This window comes from Chelonia mydas, chromosome 2, assembly GCF_015237465.2.
Source record: "Chelonia mydas isolate rCheMyd1 chromosome 2, rCheMyd1.pri.v2, whole genome shotgun sequence".
In the NCBI taxonomy this organism is placed as follows: domain Eukaryota; kingdom Metazoa; phylum Chordata; order Testudines; family Cheloniidae; genus Chelonia; species Chelonia mydas.
In genome coordinates, this window is record NC_057850.1 from 152,600,123 (window position 1) to 152,622,301 (window position 22,179).

The 22,179-nt window shown below is 44.2% G+C and overlaps 2 protein-coding genes and 1 long non-coding RNA gene across 9 annotated transcripts in view; 2 read left to right on the top strand and 1 right to left on the bottom strand.

The window, feature by feature from the left end:
* Window positions 1-14,450, top strand: part of PLEKHG4B (pleckstrin homology and RhoGEF domain containing G4B) — a 196,888-nt gene extending 182,438 nt beyond the window's left edge. For 5 of the 6 annotated variants that reach the window (XM_043540377.1, XM_043540381.1, XM_043540382.1 and 2 more), the window contains 2 exons: window positions 142-201; window positions 14,371-14,450. In XM_043540377.1, coding sequence (XP_043396312.1) covers window positions 142-183 — 42 coding nt within the window. In that variant the 3' untranslated portion in view covers window positions 184-201; window positions 14,371-14,450. The remainder of the gene's footprint in view (window positions 1-141; window positions 202-14,370) is intronic. The other variant, XM_043540380.1, reaches the window with a different exon arrangement.
* LOC122464615 overlaps window positions 1-22,179 on the bottom strand; it is a 26,220-nt gene continuing 4,041 nt past the window's right edge. Inside the window, exons 2-3 of one of the 2 annotated variants that reach the window (XR_006288812.1) lie at window positions 10,022-13,393; window positions 1-6,172 (exon numbers count right to left, since the gene is read on the bottom strand). This is a non-coding gene — a long non-coding RNA (uncharacterized LOC122464615). The remainder of the gene's footprint in view (window positions 6,173-10,021; window positions 13,394-22,179) is intronic. The other variant, XR_006288813.1, reaches the window with a different exon arrangement.
* LRRC14B (leucine rich repeat containing 14B) overlaps window positions 19,012-22,179 on the top strand; it is a 12,720-nt gene continuing 9,552 nt past the window's right edge. Inside the window, exon 1 of the mRNA XM_007058905.4 lies at window positions 19,012-20,036. Coding sequence (XP_007058967.2) covers window positions 19,132-20,036 — 905 coding nt within the window. The 5' untranslated portion in view covers window positions 19,012-19,131. The remainder of the gene's footprint in view (window positions 20,037-22,179) is intronic.

Here is a 22,179-nt window from a genome sequence, read left to right on the forward strand (position 1 = left end):
CTAGAACCAGGAGAATGCTATATGATGTGCCATTGTGAAGAAAATGTTCTGATGATCCTGTTGTTATGTTAGTATGACCCAGGTTATTCCTAGCAAACTGTAATGTTGGTTTTAATTAGATTTCCCTCCCTTTTCCATCAGAACAAAACCTCTCATGTATTAGGCCTCTCAACAATGGTTTGACTGACAGGCATAAATTCAGTAAGTAACTGGTTTTCTCAGCTCAACTCTTATACTAAAATGATCAAGCTAATAAAAGACTCCAGGCTGCCACGTTAATTATAAGATAATAACCAATTAAATTGGGGCATGAGAGGGTGTCTTAAAACTGATCTGCATGTTCTAACAATATTAGAAAAGTTACTGAATCCTATTTGTGTCCCCTCTTACTAACAATCTTCTCTAGCGAGTGCTCTGGTATAAAAGTACTAGGCTTTATCCCTGTAATTCACTCTCTTCCTTCACTGAATGTTTACCCTTTCTCATATCTCCATCTCTGGCCCACAGCAATTTGCTTTGTTGGTTGCACACCTGCTGCTATAACAATGGTATAAAATGAGGTAATGGGTTCTACATTCTACTATTTGCATAATGCCTGACACAGACAGTACTGCCTATTTTTACTTATGCCGTTTGGTATGTGTCTATTTTGTATGTACATATACATGTCGTCTTCACTGTTTAAAATTAAACAGTGGATGTTTATGCCAACAAAGAGGTAAGGTGCTGAAGGAGGTGATGCAGTCCTAGCGTGCGCCTACTGAAGTAGGAAAGACAGAATCCAGCACGGAATGCCTGGATTCAAAGCCTGGTAGGCTGAGGGTGCTGGCTGCACACAGCAGGCTGAGCTGGTCTCTAGGAGCTTAGCCTGTCATGGTAGGTAGCAGCCTGAGGTTAGGAAAGTCCATGCAAAGAAACTCCCTGTCTCTCCTGCTCAACAACTCCTGATTCCCAAGCCCATCTGCAGCCCTTCAGGGTATGTCTATGCAGCAGTTAAACACCCATGGCTGGCCTGTGCCAGCTGATTCAGGTTCCCAGGGCTCAGGCTAAGGGGCTGTTTAATTGTGGTGTAGACATTAGGGCTTGGGCTGCAGCCCAAGCTCTAGGACCCTCCTACCTCGCAGGGTTCTAGAGTCCAGGGTCCAGCCTCAGTCCAAACGTCTATACCTCAATTAAACACAGACTTAGCCCAAGCTATGGGAGCCTGAATCAGCAGGCACAGGCCAGCCACAGGTCTTTAATTGTAGTGTAGACATACCCTCTGTTATCCCCTGCTACCTCCCGGCTCACAAATACACACACAAGGACTGCGTAGTCTTTGGGGGGAGTTACAGCACTAGAATTGAGTAACCTGTTTGTGTGGCCATGGATTTCTGAGGCAGACTGTTCCAGGCTCTGCTGCTGTAGGCCAGGCTACTATATATACTCTTTGTATTTGTACAAAAATATGGGAGTGTTTGGAGGGAAAACACTCAGTCTCCCTTGTGTAGCCAGAGAAATGCCCTGTATTATTCATTTCATGTGAAAGTAATTTAAAGTCAATAAATAACTAGACAAAATAACTGGGAAGAGGAAAAAACATCCACAAAAGCAAAACGAAAAACAACAAAAAACCCTGAAATTTCAAAGTTGTTTTTGTTTCACAGAGTTTGAAATGGAACCATTTTTCATGGTGTTTTTTGTGAGTTTTTAATCAAAATATTATTAATTTTTATTAAAATCTAAATTTTTCATTTCCTGATCATCACATTTTCTTACTGGAAACAGAGTTTTCAGTTAACTAGTCATTTCAATAATGATTTCTAAAATGATTTTTATAAACATTTCAATAACATTGCTAATAATATGTGGATTAAAAATGCCAGGGAATATTTTTTCAAAAAGCAAAAAAAAAAAATGGATAATGCCAGTAAGTTCTCACAAAAAGTTTAGTTTCCTAAAATAGGCCATTTTTCACAAAAAATTCTTTTTTTGAGAAAAATTTTGACCAACTCTACAAATAAAAGTTACAAAACTCCCAAGTACAATTTAAGAGTGGAAGAGACTGCAGGTTCTCAGAAACCAAAGCTTTATCGCACCATCAGTTCTTAAAATGAACTCTCAGTGAAGTCAATGGGGAATCTTAAAATGAACTCTCAGTGAAGTCAAAGGGGAATCTTCGCCTAAAAATTGGCACAATATGCCCCAAGATACATACCCTACTAATGTGTTTAGATAAGGAACAAGAATACAAAAAGGACTGCGTCTGCACACAGTCATCACAACAGAGATGTGCAAAGGTAAGTTTTAGGCCAGTTTTCCACATACTCGCTACCCTGCATTCTGTACAGACTGGCTAAATCCCAGCAACTACCCCAATAGGTTTATAATGAGCTCAATTTTATGGGTTTTTAGGGAGAGGGATTTTTTTCTTTGTCTAATAAATTAGTCCTTCATTTTACTCTTTTACCTCACATACAGCTGATCAGATTTGTGAAAGAATTGTGGATTTTATGATAAAAGCATGAAATTTCCCAGAGTCATAAGGCATGCCCTATAAAGATTTTCAAATATGAGGCCATCGCCAACTCATCCCATGCTGGCCGTGGCAGCCATTTTAAATTCTGAATTCATTTTTTCTAATGTTTTTCAGATACTGATTGTTTATGGTATTAAAACATCCCACTGGGTTTTTTTTGTATTTTATTTTATATTTTTCTATTCCTATTGTCCTAGGTGTCCTAAAAATAAAGCAATGAAATGTGATGGCTTGAGATTATACAAAAATATTTAGAATTAACATGCTCTGTAGCGTGCCACCAAGGAGTATTTACAAAAAATATTAATTACATAGAAATATAACAATAAGTTTACAAGTTTCTGTTCATGAACAGAAAGTTACATTTCTTTTTGCTAATAACCATATTTCAGATCTGTCTGTGCTTAACAGGATATTCTTCTTCGAGAGATGTCCCTGTGGGTGCTCCACTTCAAGTCAAGGTGCGTCCCAGCACCTTCGATCGGAGATTTCTACAGCAGTAGCCTACGGGCTGCACACGCGCTGTGCCTGCCTCTCGAGCTGTCAGTGTTCTAATAGCGCGTGCACAGCCCGGGCTCCTCAGTTCCTTCGCTACCCTCCCCGGCTAGAGACGGAGTTCAGCAGTGCTCTTTGAGACTAGCTAGGTAGTTTGTTTCTCAGTTTAGTTAGATAGTTTCAGTCATTAGAATTAATACTTAGATAAGTTACATTAGCTGTTACTTTTATTTCTTAAAAAAAAACCCAAAAAACCCCTCCGCGGATTCGGAGATGCCTGGCTCCCCAGACTTCGAGAGATGCGCCTCCTGTAAGGATGCCATCCCCATCTCAGACGGGCATTCACAGTGCATACGCTGTTTGGGGGAGTCTCATGTACCCCCAAAATGCGTCCACAGTAACAAATTGAAAGCGTGAACCCGCAAGGACAGCGAGCTCAGGCTTAAAATGCTGCTGCAGGAAAACTCCCTCAGACCTGCCTCTGACCCTGGCCAGCAAACCTCTGTGACACCCTCCAGAGGCAAAGGAAAAGCAAAAAAATTGGCCAGCTTCCTCTCCCCTCAGGAGTCGTTCCTTGGGGAAGAAATTAAAACTGGCTCTCCGGTCTCTGCTGACTGCGGCTCCGCGGCTCAGCACCTTCCACACGGCAGATACCTCGGGCATCGACCGTGAGTTGGCTGCCCCACTACATGGTGCCAAGGCTCAGGGCTTCCAGTTGCCCGCCTCTTTCAGCTCTCCTACGGCCACCTTTGCTAGTGCAGTGCTGAGAGCTGTTACGGTGCCGACAGCACAAGCGGTGGCTGCGGCACCGTCCTTTGATCTTCCAGTGCCGCTTTTACAGCCGCCGCTCTCAGCACTGAACCTCCTGACGTCTGCAGCCTCCCTTGCAGTGGCTACCTCAGGGGCTCCTACTCTGCGGAGCCAGCCTGTGCCCCCGGGACACCCTTTGGTGCACCAGCAGACGCCCCAGGAGACTCTGCCTCCACCAGCTACACCGGCACCGACTCCTGGTCACTCGGTTCCACCGCAGCTTTTACAGCCAGAGGATTTAGGGGTGTCCCATGCTCCTGACTCTCCTCTTCTCAGCACCAGCCTCTCACTGAGACCTTTAGCACCCTACCTTCAGTACTCTCCTACCACTTCAAACCCCTCCAATGAAGTGTGGGTGGAGGAAGAGGAATATGATGACCAGTTGTTTTTCTCTCAATACTCTCCCAGAGTCAGTTACCTACAACCAGGAGACGCATTACAGCACGCTCTCCATATCCTCAAGGCTATTCACACTAGTATGGCAATCTCTGGATGGGACTACCTGTTCCCCCCCCTCTCCTCCAGGGCAATGGCCACACTGGGGCCCATGGACCTACACTGCACCACACTCAGGTCTTCCGCGGGCTGCCCTGAGGAAAGCTGTCAGACCCTCCCCACTGCCTGCTTACACTGAAACCCAGATAAGACCTGAAGTGGCCACCACCCCTACAGAGGACACTGCCCACAAACCTCTTCTATAGTGATAACACCACAAGATGCCATGGTACCCCCACCACCTCCCGCTACTGATGAACTCGCTCACTTTCAAGAGTTGTTTCACAGAGTAGCAGAAGAGCTCAAGATTACCTGGGAGGAGGTCCCTGAAACACACCATCAGCTTACCAACATCCTGCAAGCTACGACCGCCTTCAAAATAGCTCTACCAATTAATGGGGACATTATGGAACCTGCTAAAACTATTTGGCAGACCTCAGCTATAACAACACCCACTGAAAATATTTTGTTCCTTCTAAAGGTTCTGAGTTTCTATTTACGCACCCCTCACCTAATTCGCCAGTGGTCGATGCGGCCAATCAGAAAAACAAATACTAACACTTCTGCTCCACTCCATCAGACAAAGATAACAAGAGACTGGACTCCTCTGGCCACAAAGTGTATTCTTCTTCCACTTTGCAATTTAGAGTAGCGAACTATGTGGCGCTCTTAGCAAAATATGACCACAAAAATTATGCTAAGGTAATGCAATTTATTGATGATGTGTCAGAGGATAAATTACAACAATTTAAAGCAGTGGTGTCTGAGGGCCAATTGATCTACCACATGACTCTTCAAGCCGCCCTCGATGCTGCGGACACAGCGGCCAGATCCACAGCCACGGCCGTTGTCATGCGGCAGTCCTCATGGCTTGCTTCTTCCTCCTTTCTGAAGAAGATACAGAATAAGGTTGAAGATCTCCCTTTCAATGGAGACAAGCTCTTTGCTGCTACAACCAGTGAGGTCCTTCACTCCATGAAGGATTCCCATGCCACTCTCTGATCCTTAGGCATCCAAACACCTGCCTCAAAGAAGAGACAATACAGATATCAGCCATACCAACGACCATGTTACCATACCTTTGTGCAACATCCACCTTTCAGACAATATGATATGCAACAATGACATAGGCCCAGGAACCAACAATGTCACCCTCCACAAACAACGGCGACCCACCCTACTAACCCAAATAAACAAATTTGAAGTCTTTGTCGAGGGTATAGAAAACCTCGCACCCTCTCCAGTGCCAGCTCCAACCAAGCTTTTTTTTTTGGACACCGTTTGCGTCCATTCCTGGCCAACTGGCAAACCATCATTACGGACAGATGGGTCCTGGAAATTATCAGATTGGGTTAGGCTTTTTCTCCTTACCTCCCTCCCACCCTCCCACCCCGTCCCTCTTCAGGGACCCCTCTCACGGACAATTGCTCTGTCAGGAGGTGCATAACATCTCCTATATCTCGGGGAAAAAAAGAGGAGGTACCTCCTCAACACAGAGGGAAAGGGTTTTACTTCACTGCTTCTTGATGGAAAAGAAAAGCGGCGGTTGGCACCCTATCCTCGATCTTCGACGTTTGAACAAGTTCGTCAAGAAACAGAAATTCCAGATGGTTACTCTCCCAATGATGATTCCGACGCTGGAGCAAGGAGATTGGTTTTCAACTCTCAACCTCCAAGACGCATATTTCCATGTCTCTATCCACCCTGCCCATCAACGTTTCCTCAGGTTCGCTGTGGGAGAGCAACACTACCAATACAGGGTCCTCCCTTTCCACCGCACAACGTGTCTTCTCCAAGGTGCTAGCAGTTGTAATAACACATCTCAGGGAAAAAGGAATCCTCATACTTCCTTACCTGAATGATTAAGAAGAACATAAGAACAGCCATACTGGGTCAGACCAAAGGTCCATCCAGCCCAGTATCCTGTCTACCGACAGTGGCCAATGCCAGGTGTCCCAGAGGGAGTGAACTTAACAGGTAATCAGTGGTGGATTAATGATTTTGCCACCCCCAGGCCCTGAAATAATTGCTGCCCCCAGTGCTATATGAACCTGTTTTAGTTTTTATTCAAATTGTTTGAACCCACTGGCAGCTGTTTCCTGCAGCAAGCCTGGGAGGGAGGGAGTAGAAGCGGAGCAGCAAGACTGGGAGGGAGGGAGTAGAAGCGGAGTGGCGGTGCGCTCAGGGGAGGAGGTGGCAGTGGAGCGGAGGTGAGCTGGGGTGAGGAGTGGTTCCTCTGCCCCCCCCCCCCCCGGTTACTTGCTGCGGCCCTCCCTGCGCCCCCAACTCACCTCCTCTCTGCCTCCTGCCCTGAGCGTGCTGCCACTCCACTTCTCCTCCCTCCCAGCGCTTTCATGCAGCAAGCCTGGGAAGGAGGGGAAACGCAGCTCGTCCATGGGAGGAGGCGGGGCCAGGGATTTGGGAGATGGAGTTGTGGAGGGGAGGGCATGAGCACCCACCGACGCTGGGTAAAGTCGGCGCCTATGGCTATTATAAATTTGCCGCCCCTGCAAATTTGCCACCCTAGGCTTAGGCCTTGTCGGCCTAGGCAATAATATGCTGCTGTAGGTAATGATCTAATGATCTCTCTCCTGCCATCCATTTCCACCCTCTAACAGACAGAGGCTAGGGACACCATTCCTTACCCATCCTGGCTAATAGCCATTAATGGACTTAACCTCCATGAATTTATCCAGTTCTCTGCATCTGAAGAAGTGGGGTTTTTACCCATGAAAGTTTATGCTCAAATAAATCTGTTGGTCTTTAAGGTGCCACCGGTCTCCTTGTTGTTTTTGTGGATACAGACTAACACAGCTATCCCCTGATACTATTATATCAATATCCTCCTTTAACATGAGGCACTCTAGTTCACCCATCTTATTATTTAGACTTCTAGCATTTGTGTACAAGCACTTTAAAAACCTGTCACTGCTTATTTGTCTGCCCTTTTTCTGATGTGTCAGATTCTTTATGTGCATGTTTCTCGTCTGATCTGGCCCATACTTTATCCTCTTCCACCACCTCCTCCTGACTGAAACCTAGAGAATCTCTATCAATAGACTCTCCTCTAAGAGAAGATTGTCTCCTCAAGTCTCCCACTCAGTTGGAAGCGAGCCACGCAACTCTTGCAACCCGCACCTTGGGCCTGCAAATAAACAAAAACAAATCTACCTTACAACCTATCCAACAAATTGACTTCATCGGCGCCCACCTTGATTCCACCACCAGTCTTGCATCTCTCCCCCAGGACAGATTCCACACAATGGGCATCCTTATTACCCAGATACATGCCAGCCCACAGACTACAGTCCGAGACTCCCTACAGCTCTTAGGACATATGGCCGCTTGCACATTTGTGGTTGCAAATGCTCGCCTGTACATGCGGTGCCTTCAAGGTTGGCTCGCCATGGTATACAAACCAAACAAGACAGGCTAAACATGTTACTAACTATGCCCCAGAAAGTCAAGGACTCACTCCTGTGGTGGACCTCTCCTATCAACCTCTGCACCAGGATTCCCTTCCGACAAGATCCCCCTTTAATTACCGTGACCACAGATACATCCCTCACAGGATGGGGAGCACACATCGGCTATCTCACCACTCAGGGTCTCTGGGCCACTTCAAAAACCAGGCTTCACATAAATTTGCTAGAGCTCTGGGCCGTACACAATGCCTGCCTCCATTTCTTTCCCATCATCCAAAACTGCCGAATTCGAATCATGACTGACAACATTGCGTGCATGTTTTATGTCAACAGACAGGGGGGAGCCCGATCACACTCCCTTTGCACAGAGGCGATAAAATTTTGAAACTGGTGCCTTCAACACAACATCCATATCTCTGCCTCATACCTGCCAGGTTCTCAGTATACCACCGCAGATGAGCTCAGCCGATCGTTCCCCTTACAGCACGAGTGGGAACTCAATGACACCATTCTTTCCAACGTTTTCCAGACCTGGGGTTATCCTCAGCTGGATCTATTCACCCCAGCAACAAACAAAAAATGCCCGACATTCCGCTCCAGAGCAGGCCTGGGCAAACAGTCACGGGGGGATGCCTTTATGCTCCCTTGGACCAAGACTCTCATGTACGTGTTCCCACCAATGCCTCTACTGCACAGTGTAATTCAGAAGATACGAGCACACAGAGCCGACATCATTCTCATAGCCCCAGTGTGACCCAGACAACCGTGGTACCCCTTTCTCCTGCGCATGTCGGTTAAGCCTCCCATTTCCCTTCCACCACTCAGCAACCTCCTATCACAACGCATGGGACAACTATTTCACCCCGATGTACAACATCTCCACCTGAGGGCCTGGCCGATCAATGGTTCTCTAATGCGGAGTTAACGTGTTCGGACCAAGTACGAACTGTCTTGCTACACAGCAGAACACACAACACGCGCACTACCTACCTGCATAAATGGAAACGGTTTACATCTTGGTGCGCTGGCAAACCAGACCTCTCCAGTTTCTGCTTCACTCCCACTGATACTAGATTACCTGCTACACCTTAAAACATCTGGCCTCTCTATGAGCTCACTCAAGGTCCACCTTATGGCAATCACCGCCTTCCACCATAAGGTTGACAAGGTAATGGTCTTTGCCCATCCAATCACGAAAAGGTTCCTGAAGGGCATCCAGACATTATACCCAGATGTGAAACTGCCTGCTGCACTTTGGGATTTACACCTAGTCCTCAAAGCCCTGATGGATAAACCCTTTGAACCGATGGCTACCTGCTCCCTTCTCCACCTATCCATGAAGACCGCCTTCCTCATAGCAATCATGTCTGCCAGACAAGTAGGAGAAATGGGGGCACTTATGGTGGACCCTCCGTATACCACGTTCTTCCATGATAAGGTCACACTCCGCACGCATCCAAGGTTTTTACCTACGATACACTCTTCCTTTCCCCTCAATGAACCTGTACACCTTCCAACATTTTTCCCAAAACCTCACACCTAACGCCTTTGAAACAACAATGCAGACTCTTGATTTTCGCAGAGCATTATTCTTTTACCTGGATAGAACAAAATCATTTAGGAAAACCCCCAGACTTTTTGTGTCTACTACTCAGCGCTCACAGGGAAATGCTATCTCTACACAGAGGCTCTCCAAATGGATTGCTGACTGCATACGCCTTTGTTACCAACTCAGGCAAATACAACCTCCTACATCAGTTAGGACACACTCTACAAGAGCTGTCTCCACCTCCACGGCCTTTCTCCGTAATGTCCCATTGTCTGATATATGCAAGGCAGCTACTTGGGCATTGAACCTTACCTTCACTAATCACTACACTCTCATCCACACTGCAGCATCTGACACCAGATTGGGTAGAGCTGTCTTGTCAACAGCCTTCTTGCCCCATCCGAAGTCCCAACCATCCTAAGGGATACTGCTTTTCAGTCACCTGAAGTGGAGCACCCACAGGGAAATCTCTCTCTCGAAGAGGAGGTTACTCATCCTATGCAGTAACTGACGTTCTTCGAGATGAGTGTCCCTGTAGGTGCTCCATTACCCGCCCTCCTCCCCTCTACTTTGGAATTTATAACACATTCCGTTGTAGAGAAAGAACTGAGGAGCCCAGGCTGTGCACGTGCTATTAGAACACTGACAGCTCGAGAGGCAGGCACAGCGCATGCTCAGCCTGTAGGGGTACTGCTGTAGAAATCTCTGATAGGGGGCGCTGGGACGCACCTTGACCTGAAATGGAGCACCCACAGTGACACTCATCTTGAAGAATGTCAGTTACTGCACAGGGTGAGTAACCTCCTCTTTCTGCATCTCAAAAAGATTGAAAAGGCTGCTTACATAAACATGCATCCTAAAATCAATTAAGAAACAAGGAAATCTTTCAGTCTTCAGTATACTGAAACATCGCATTCCCCACCATTTTTCAAGAAGAAGAGCTCCAATTTGAGGAGGTCTGCTGAACAAGGGGAGAGCTCAGGAGGTCTGCTGAACAAGGGGAGTTTATTTTGCTTCATAGGCTCTGTTAATGACTTGGTTTTGTCTTGCAATCTCTCTTTTAAATGAGGTGTACTGCTACTGCTTGAGCTCCTCAAACTCCCTAGCAGAGACAATCACAGAAGGGTCTGCAATGTCTTCAGTGTCCAGTTTAATTAAGTCTACACTCTCCTCTGAGAAGAGGTTGCCCATGTCTTCTATGACCTCAACAAATGCCTTGACATGTTGTGTAAACGAAGCCTGGGCACTATCATCTGCTCACGGTGCTTTGGTGTTAGACCCTTTTCAGGTGGTTCCTTTCTCTGCTGTGGCTTCAGATTCTCCTATCACCCTGGCTACCTCTGGTCCCACTATCATCCACTGCCGAAGGGCCTCTGGACATTGTGTTAGACCAACAGCTCCACCATCCCCTTTGATTATAGCATTATTTTGCTCATGAGCTTGGTCAAGTGCAATTACAGAGAAAACATGCTGGTTCTTGCAAACTGGATTTTCTGTTTAGGAACTCTTTAGCTGTGTCTGGATGCACTGTATGAAGGCTTGCTGTAGCTCGAGGATGAACAGGCACCTATTGAGCATAATTAGTATGATCTAATGCAAAGAACCAGAGTGACAGCTTTCCAAAGCATTCCATGTATCAAGCAAAGTTTCACAGATTGACAGCACATAGGTCAAGACGAGAAGCTCCAGATTAAGTGTGGTATGTCAAAAGTGGAACGCTTGGTTTTCTAGTTTCCACTTGCCACAGCATTTATATTACCCCATGTGGCCTCATCTTCCCTGAGACCTTGGGTATACTGTGTGTATGCATTTTAGAGCAAGATGTACTGACCCCTGGTGGGCCGCCTAGCACATGTGAGATGAGACACTTTCAGGAAGGAGTCAGCTGTTCCTGGGGAAGCCACTTTGGCCTGAACAAGGGCTTCTGTCCATCCACTGTCTTCTAGCCAATCTCAGTCAGCTTTAGACTTGCCATTTCCAGATGAAGACCACACAACATAATGACAAATTTGTCCTTTCCATTTCCAGCGGACCAGGTCAACTGTATCCGTTTGATTATGCTGAAAAGGAGTTGATCCACAGTGATCACGGCACTTGGTATGGGTTTAGGTGGTGCACAGCATTCCTTATCACATCCATGGCACAGACTTGGAGTCATCTGGAAAGAGGGGAAGAAGCACAGTGATGGATGGGACGAAGTCTGGGATGGTAAGCTGCCCAGGAAATGTCTTGATCTCCATTGAAGGTATCCAGACTTGCTGCTTGCCTTACTTGTTCAAGCCACCTGCATTCTTCTTGCAGGGCTTGCGTAATCAATTGGCAGTCTGTTTTCATTTCAACATTTGCATCAGGGATGGCAGCATTGATTTTCTTCAAAATCAATGGAAGGACAATTCTATAAGACTCAGGAAGTGATGATACAGACTTCTTCACTGATGCTGCAGTCTCACAGTCCAGGGTGGGAAGTCTATGGACTGCTCCCTCCACTTCAGTACTGGGATGCTGAAAACGTGATGTCCCAGTTCCCTGGGAGGAGTCTGTTGCTGTGGTGGAACTAGGATTGTGGTCTATGCTGTCTATGGCCACAACAGTGAACAGACCACCATGGAGCTTGAGCAGACAGACTACATTCTTGTCCTCAGAGTGTTGGCACGCATTGTTTGCCATGCTGGTAGAGAGGCAAACACACTGTCATAGGAGATAGTGGACAATCCAAGTTTAAAGGAACTATCTACTAGCTCACTTTTTCATGTTAGTGCATGATTTGTCAAACCAGTGTAGACTGGAAAAGGCATTTCTCGAGCTTTGTTGTGGTACAAACTTTCTGTTCCTTCACGGCAATGGATATTGCTGTTCTACTGCAGCAGCTGTGCCAAAATAAGGATAGCTGGATGAATGGAAACTTGTTCTGACTGAGTTTTAATGTTTGAACCGCACAATATTATGGACATCAGTGCCAGTAGGGACTCAAGCACAGATTTTGCTTGGCATCCTGGGTCAAATGATACAAGTAGACTGTGTTTTTATTTAAAACAGGTCCCTTTGAATAATTTTTACTGTTTGGGGCAGGTGAAATGCTGCTTCATCACAGTTTTCCTCACATGCACTTCAGAGGGCATGTTTAAGGCCCTGGTTGAAGGCAAGGAGCACATCAGATCCTTCTTTGTGTGCTTGGAGAGCTGGAATGTGTGAAAGGATATGGGATTTTATTTCACTGTGTTGTGAATGCGCACAGGCAGCTGTTCTGATCTAGCTGTATAGAGCATCGCGAGGACAGCTAGTTTAAACACTGGACCCACGTTTTCATTCAGTCTTGTCTCTTCAATCTATGTCAGTTCAGAAGAGGCACTCCCATGTGATATCTTCTCTGTGTTGCTTTGCTCAGATTTCTTTCCCCTTATTTTGTTGTAGAGAGAGACCAAACATCTTGCATGATACCTTGTCTCTTGGGCCACTAAGTCCCCTGCACTTAGTTTTGCAAGCAAACACTGGTCTTACAGCTCAGGTGCACAGTTGTGGACTCAACTCTCAATGCTGAGAGTAGAAGCTTCATGGAGGTCTTCTGATAGTATGTTCACTTCACAAATAAAGCACCCTTCTTTTTCTGGAGGTCCTTTGTTTTGGTCACCTAGACATGTGTATTTCCTCTATAGTTCGTCAGGGTGATCCACAGGTTTTTCAGCTTTTTTTAAAACTTGACAGAGCAGGATTTGTGCCAACATCCATTGTTCTTGTTCAAAGTCTTCTCAGTACCATCACCATTATCTCATCATCTGTCTGTGGATATGGGAAGTGCATTCATCTTATGGAAACATCTGATATTTTCTGCTAGAGTTTGATGGCCAGATCCAACATGCTCTCTTTTTGATTCTGCTGGATTAATCAACTCTGTAGCTGTGTTATCCTGACAAAACACACGCTTGCCCCAGTCAGTAGAGGAATGGGATGTCTCCATTGATGGACCTGGCTCTCAAACAAGCTTGTATCTTTTTGACAGGTTTGAAGCATCAGTAACAGCCAATAGTAATCTGTATCTTTCACTACTGTGTATAGTTAATATTACTCAATCATAAAGCAGCTTTCACACAACCAAAGTAGTATCTGAAAGAAAAAAGAGAAATGGGATTAAATTCTTCCAAGACCACACTGACAATCAAAATTAGTACAAAATGTGTCCTTACACCAATTTTAAGGTCTTGTTGAAGCAAAACCAAGAACCTTGTCTGTCCAGTTGTAAAACATTATTTGCTGATTCTGACAATGTTTTTAAAATGGCTGCCACAGCCAACTTGCATGACCTGGCAATAGCCCCATGTCTGAAAATCTGTATTAGGTCATGTCCTAACATGGTGGCAAATTTCATGCTTTTATTATAAAACCCACAGTTCCCTCTCCCTTTCCCCTTACAAATCAGATCGGCTAATAAGTAAAGGTTTATACCTTTGCACAACTGACTCGGTAAGACTCTGTATTGACCTAAATAAACCCATGGATATTGAAATGAATCAATTATAATGGCAGCATTTTGCATGTAATTCATGAATTAAAGAGTCAGATTCTTCTTTCACGCACACGTTGATCTCAGTCAGGAATAACTCCATTGAAGTCAGAGTTATACATTCTGTAGTAGATTAGAAAACTGAAACTGGGTATTTCTTTCTATAGAGCTTTCTTACGTAAGTATTTCTGATGGGGTTAAAGATTCTTTATACACTTAGTGTGACATTTTTCTAATGCTCTGTGTGCTGAGCACTGCTGAAAATCCTTAATTTTAAAACAGCTAATTTTAAGAACCATTTACAGTTAACTGTTCTTTGAAATCTGTTAAAATTGACTTAAGGAATATTTTTCATACACACAGATCGTGCTGACAGATCTATTTTTGTATTAATTGAAAAACGGTTTCAATCTCAAGCAATTAAACTGAATTTGATTTTTATTGCCATATTTCAGCATAATAATAAACAGAAGTGCTACTGTCTGAATAGTTTGAATGCTTCACTATGCTAGTTGTGGTGTTCTGATTTTAACTAAAGATCGCAGTAAAACTCACTGTAACCTGTTGATTGTTTTGACAGCTATGAGTCAAATTACTATGAAGACATTTTCAGCTATGCTGACCCTGCTATTGCAGAGCATCCCAAATTCACTTTGTGATGAAAAACCTGTGACACGCTTCATGGACTCTCTTACTGGATATTTCATCAGCAGCAAAATCAAAATCTAAATATTTTTTTGAACGACCAGAGAAGACACATCTTATTTTTTCTTTGTCATTTTAAAGGCAGTTTTGTTGCAGAGTTCTTAATCTGCACTTCCAAAATATGAACCAAATTCTGCTGTCAAATAAGCATGCAGGTCCATTGATTCCAGGGGGTAGCACTGAAGGCCTGCAAGGGTAGAACTTGGCTTTGTACATGTGTGTGACAAATTAGAATGTTGTTTTCTGTTTTAACCTGAATCTTGTATATAGCAGATGATGATGTTGTAGATGTTACTATATTTTGTGCAATCCTGTAAATGTAGAAATCCTTAATAAATGAACTAATATCTGTACAAAAGGAAAAATATACAAACTGCTTGAAACTTTTGTAAATATTATTTTATTACTGCCCATTACAGCAGATCTGTTTTTATCTACATATTAGTGTCTTCTCCAGCACACCACAAAGGCAACATGAATTCCTGCAATCAGAGTAAACATGGACTTCTGTTAGAATATGGCAGTTTCTAGAGATTAAAAATAGAAATAATTATTTGTAACCATTTTCAAATATGAAAACATACTATTGTTCATGGCTTGTTGAAAACAGTTTGACTTTTGTTACTTTAAACACTGCCCTTGTTTAATACTTTTTTAAAAAAAATAAACAAAACAATTTCTACCGTTACATTTATTTTTATTGTATGTGATGATCCTTTTTTTTCAACCAAGCATTTGACTGCTGTAAAATCATGAAGCTTTGATGAGCCGTATCTATCAGGTTTTTAATCTTCTGTTTTACTTTTATGATGAAATTGTGATTCTGATGGGTTTCCAAGAGGCATTATAACTTATAACTCCTATTATTCATAGGACTGACTCACACGCTGTGTGAGGCAAGGGGGTGATGAATAAATAAATTAGTGACAGAGGGGAAATAGGGAAGAAATTAGTCGTAGTGTAGAGTAGTGGTATCTGGAAGGCTCTCAAATTCTCCTCTTGGCGTAAGACCCTAGATAGATAATAAAAGATAAATAGACAAAAATACAACAATCCCCAATTTAGGGCTACATTGTAACAATGTAATCTGTCCTGAGTAAAGGCAGCATCTAGCTGTGCTGTTCCTTGGAAAGTTACAATTCAGTCCCTGCTTCTCCCTTTGCACTAGGGGGAAATAATCTGTGCCAGTTCTTTACCAGGTGCGGATTACTTCTCCCTCCCTGCCAGTTCAGCTATGCTGGCTGGCGCATTGAGTGGTAAAGTCCAGGTCTCTATTCATCCTTCACCTCGCCCGCTTGCACAGGAAGGGGAGTAGCACACTTATGGTGCTTACCTATGCTGTGACCTGGATATGGGTACCTAGTACAGGACACTAAAGTTTCATTCCCCTCACTCTCTTTTGTAGGCATGTTGGGCAGCTGCCAAGCTTACCCTTAATTAAGGGGGGGGGCAGGTGTTTCTATTGTCACATCACTATTTTTGCGTCACAGGACAAAATAAGCAGCACCTTCCAGTAGAGCTTGTTGTTATAGGGAGCACTGAACTTATCCAGAAAAACCAAGGCCCTCCAAATGACTCTCCTCTACAACTAATGTTATCAGCCATCTACACTTTGATAATTTGATGGGGCTGTTCTGCGTTCTGCAACCCAGGCCTGCAGGATATTAAAAATCCCCCAAGATACCAGGATGTTGTCTCATGACATTTGTTATGGAACAATAAGATATCAAGCATTGGGATAAAATGAATTGGTCTTGGAGGACTAACTTTAATAGATGGGAATTTTATGAACTGTATGTGATGGGTTATCAGCCCCGGGAGTCATGGGAACTGCTTTGCCCCCAACCATTCAGCTGTGCTGGTCCCGCTCATACTGCTCTGCTGGTGACTCAGCCAGCTTCTCCAGGCCCTGTTATCACCCAACACAATAGCAGGTGGCACCACACACCCAACTGAGCTACCTGACTGCTTTACCTAAGCCACTCAAGGACAGACAGAAGACAATAGCCAATTTCCCAGCTCCCCAGCCTTACAGCCTTCCTGGAGTATAAACCCAGTATTCTACCATCTTGCACTGCACAGGGATCTGTACAATGCAAGCTCATTAATATAGCAAAAAGAAAAGGAGTACTTGTGGCATCTTAGAGACTAACCAATTTATTTGAGCATAAGCTTTCGTGAGCTACAGCTCACTTCAAGCTTATGCTCAAATAAATTGGTTAGTCTCTAAGGTGCCACAAGTACTCCTTTTCTTTTTGCGAATACAGACTAACACAGCTGTTACTCTGAAACCTGTCATTAATAAAGGTCGCTTTCCCCTCGATGTGGGAAAATTATGCACAACAAGCCTGTAGTAACCAAGCTGAGATTTTCCCAGACACTTCACTTAAAGACATATAGGTTAAGATAAAACCTAAAACAAGTTTATTCACTACAAAAGGTAGATTTTAAGTGATTATAAGTGATAGCAACCAGACCAAAGCAGATTACTGCGCAAATAAACAAAAACCCATAAACTAAGCCTAATATAGTAGATAAGATTTGAATTAGCAATTTCTCACCCTGACTGATGATACAAGCAGTCCACCAAGTTTCCATAAAGAGGCTAGAAATCCCTTTAGCCTGGGACCAGCAGTTCCCCCAGTTTCGTCTTTGTTACTTAGGAGTTCTCTTGTGAGGGGAGTGAGGTTAGGAGATGATGTCACTCCTCACCTTATAGAGCTTTTCCATATGGTGGGAACTCTTTGTTTCAAGATAAGTTCCCGGTCCAGTTTGTTGAAAAATATAGGTACCAAAATGGAGTTCAGTGTCATGTAGTCTGGTCACATGCCCTTGTATGCCTTGCTGAGTCATAGCAGCCTTTACTCGTAGTCTGGCTGAAACTTTTCACAGAGTGAGCTGTAGCTCACGAAAGCTTATGCTCAAATAAATTGGTTAGTCTCTAAGGTGCCACAAGTACTCCTTTTCTTTTTGCGAATACAGACTAACACGGCTGTTACTCTGAAATAAGTATTAGTGTTTCTATCTTTTAATAAAGTTCATAAATCAACATGACCACCTTGTTAGTGGCAATCTCTAATGGGAGAGGCATCATCAATGATCTCTAGCAAGCTTTGTGAAGAGTGGTTTGTAGGAGGTCAGGGCAAGGTGCATGCACTGGTGAAGATGCTCATCTGTCAGGTGATTGTGGTTTTGGTTTTTATAATGTTCATGGTAGAAAACCCAGATTCGCAGAGGTATGTTGATCTGAACATGTTAAAAGATAGATGGGTAGATTTTGGCTATCCTGAAACTGGTCAGCATATTGAGTCCAGAAATCACAAAGTCCCATTTCTCTGAATTTTGCCTTCAAGACATCTGAAATCTGAAACCTTACTATTTCTAGTTGAAAGGCACCTTCCTCAGTTGAATCAAAAATGATGTTTGCTTCAGAAGGGCAAGGTCCATTGGCAGAGACAACAAATGGATCACAAAAATAAAAGCAAATCCTTTCGAATGTTAAAATTCTCAAATCACATTTTAAAATTTTCAGTCATATTGTTTAGGAATTCTTGCATTGTTTTCATCAACGTTTCATCTATAGCAACAACGGACCCTCTTTCGTTACAAATTAAGCACTGCCAGTTACAAAGGAAGTCATAGGCAAATGATAGGCAGCGAATCGCGGTTTGTGAATTTAATTATAAACATTTTTAAGGTGAGCTGGCAGGTCACACAGGATGCCTTCATGGGCCACATTTGGCCCGCGGGCCACCTATTGAGTATCTCTACTCTAGCCCTTAGGTTCTGTATGCCCAGCTAATCCTGCAAGATGCTGAACAGCCTCAGACTTGATGTCTTGCAGGAGCACGCAATACATTGCAGGAATGGACCCCAGAAGTGGGGATGTATATTCTGCATGGAGAGAACACTTCTCAGTAACTGGAGTTCTTAAAAAGATTGCCCCCACAGATCCACATTCTGCATCCCTGCTTGATTTTGGAGTAGCTGCTCTAGTCAGGAACCAAAGAATCTGGAGCAATGTACCTCTCTTCATCAACAGAGGCATGATGCCTTAAGGTGCATGTATCAAATGCACATAGTCCTACCTTCGGCCTGCTGTCTAAAGGGTTTCAGGTCCACATTGCTTGGAATCCAAAAAGTGGAGACCTTTGGAAACTCCAGTTAGTGGTAAACACTGCAAGCTAACATTTAATATTTCTTAAAATCTAAATTAGTTTAATCACCTTTCAAGAAAAAGTGAAAGTGTTTTTATTTAAAAAAAAATCTGAAAACAATAAAATGGTTAATGGCAGATAGAGAACTATTCCTATGTACATGTACTTTTCACAGCTCTGCCAGCCCTGTTTGATGCTAGCCGGCACTTATCAAAAACTAACCTTTATTACAAAAATGAAGGTTAAATAAACAAAATGGTCCCTGAATTAATGAATCAAAACATGTGACTTGTGCAGACTGTCTCTAGTACCAAAATAGAAGTCAGGGCTCAGCATGTGACTACTCACTTTACCTTCCCAAAGACATTTCACTGAGTACCAGACAGCAGCTGCAGCTAAAAATAAAGAATGATAAGCAACCAGAACCTTAGTTAAACACAGAAGCCACCCTCAATGCCGGAAAGAAATCAAAGGCAACAATGAAATCGCTGCGGTTCATTAGTGCTGAGGCTTTGGTATCGAATGCGCAACTTGCCAGGAAAAATCTCAGCAGTGTTGCACATAACCTTTTTCCTCTTCTTTTTAAAGCTAGTTATTTACTGGAGCAGGGGGAAGTGATTCATGACCTGGTGGAAAACTGGCCCCTGGCAGACTTTAATATAGGAAAACTGTTAGGGACAACAGTGGATTACCAGGAAGACATCAGCAGCAGAGCATGCTGTGTTTGTTTGGAAAGTTGTCTAGTTGGGCTGAGAGATTACGTGTTGAATTGCTCTTCTCCATACTCAAAGAGACTGAAAGTGGTGGACCTGACAGGCATAAAAGATGTTGAAGTTCAGCTCTGCAAGTGTAAGAAGACTCTGGGAAGGTGGGCCAGGACAGAGCTACTATCAAAGCTCTCTTTTGAGCTGCTTGTTGAAATGCAAAGGCTGCAGTTCAATCCATGTATCTTTGATATCGCTATTGATGTTCTCATTGACCTGTTTGTTACAGAGCGGAACTATGAACTTGTGGTCCAAGCCTTACTGATGAGATGCCACTGTCCACTAAAGATTCGTTGTGTGGCATTCAGAGCTGACAGTCTCACTTTACGAAAGCTTTTCTACATCATAAAGCTCACAGATCCCTCTTCACTGCGCAAACTTGAAGTGGTTCACAATATTCGTTTGGAAATGGAGCACTTGGAAGTGCTGTTTAATAACATCCACTTTCCTCTACTGACATCGCTTACCCTGCCGGCCAGAGCATTCAATGTGCAGCGGTTTACAGCCGAGGATGAACCAATTCTTATGACTATTGGAGAAAAGATGAGCCAAATGACGCAGCTGACTGAGCTGAGCCTGGCATTTTCTACCCTCACAGGAAAAATACGGAAACTGCTCAGGTAAGTTGTTCCCAACAGTGTGACTGAAAGTGTGATGAGCCACTCGTCAGTGCAGTGGCACTGAATTAAAGGCTGCCAAGGCTAACAAAAAGGGGTGGGGTGAATAATGGAAATATTTTCATTGGGAAGTCCATGGAGATGTTTGCAGCACGCCATCAGGAATACTGATTAGACAATAAGCTAATGATGACTAACTCACCTGCAGAAACCAGACTGTAAATTTCCTACAATCCCATGTCTACGGTGCTTTTATGTGGCGAGAGGGATACTAAGGGCAGCTCTACACTATGGGGTTAAGTCGACCTAAGTTACGCAACTCCAGCTATGTGAATAACGTAGCTGGAGTCGACGTACTTTAGGTCGACTTATTGCCATGTCTACACTGCGCTGGGTTGACAGGAGAAACTCTCCCATCAACTTACCTTATGCTTCTTGTTCTGGTGGAGTACCAGAGTCGACGGGAGAGCCATCGGCGGTTGATTTAGTGGGTCTTCACTAGATCCGTTAAATTGACCCCCCGGTGGATCGATCGCCGCAGTGTTGATCCACCGGTAAGTGGAGACAAGCCCTACGATGTAGTCTGATACCATCTACTGCTTCTCAATGGGTCTGTGTATCTTAAGGCCTGGGAGATCCAATGCTATATCTAAACTGGAATTTGGGTTAACACAACTAGCCACACTGAATACACAGAAAAATCCAGTAATTCTCAATGTCAGGGGAAAAAGGCGTCAATAAAAAGCACTGTTATTTTTGAATGACCTGAAACAACAGTTTTTTGTGTTCTCTTTAAAGAGCTAATTTTACAGTGGAGCAAATAACTTAGTGACATGCTGAACTATTCTAATGTCAGTGAGATAATGTGTGGCCCACAGCCCAGCTGTGACCGCTAGGCAAAACCATCTACGCTCCAGTCCCTTGTGCCATGTAGACATTCCAACTCAGGCTGGAGCTCAGTCTCTGAAACACAGCAAGGAGAGTGAGTCTCAGAGCCCAGGCTCCAGCCTAAGCGAGAACATCTGCGCTATGTTTAGCCCTTTAGCGTGAGCCCTGCAAACCTGAGTCAGTTGACATGGGCTCTGAGACTTGTTGCCGTGGGATTCATAGATAGATTCATAGATATTTAGGTCAGAAGGGACCATTATGATCATCTAGTCTGACCTCCTGCACAACGCAGGCCACAGAATTTCACCCACCACTCCTGCAAAAAAACCTCACACCTATATCTGTGCTATTGAAGTCCTCAAATCGTAGTTTAAAGACTTCAAGGAGCAGAGAATCCTCCAGCAAGTGACCCGTGCCCCATGCTACAGAGGAAGGCGAAAAACCTCCAGGGCCTCTTCCAATCTGCCCTGGAGGAAAATTCCTTCCTGACCCCAAATTTTTTGTTGTTGCAGTGTTTGCATACCCTAAGGCACTTCTGAAAAACCCCACCCTTAGGCATCTAAATAGGGACTTAGGAGCCTAACTTTAGGCTCCTAGTTTTGAAAATATGGGCCACTATCTTTTTTTTTAATTGAAAATTGAGAAAATCTGCACCACTTTGTAGCCCTCATTCATTAACATTTCTGTTTCACTGTGGCCTTTATGCTGCCAAAAAAGCAGTGAAGCAGCATAACACTGAGGGATCATATCAGAGGGAAATTCCATCCCATATAGGTAAGATGTGTTTCATATACATAGTATAGACTTTTTGGGCTTTGACGGTACTGTCAGGCCCCATGGGTTTTGAACCCTGGAACCACAGATGTGCTGCAAGTCATCACACCCCAGACCATCATGCAGCCGTTTCACAGCAGCTGGGACCAGCGTTCATGAAGCCCACCTGGGGCATAAACCCTGCCCCTCTACTCTTGATTGGGAGAGGTCCAAGGCTCCTCACTGGGCCACAGCCCTTATTTAAGCCAGAGAAGGAAACAGGGAGTTGTTCATACAACTGGGCTCCACCCTGTCACAGACCGCTGTGCCTATTGTCTGGTTCTGACCTTTCTCTGCCGCAAAAATTCTGCCTGACAAACCAGCTGCCATCGACAGGGAACCACACGATATCCGGTATGGGATCATGTTTGTGAATAACTGCATTTACATTCCCCCGGGTCAGGCAAGAGTGTCAGCCTTAGAGCTATATCACAACTCCCCCACC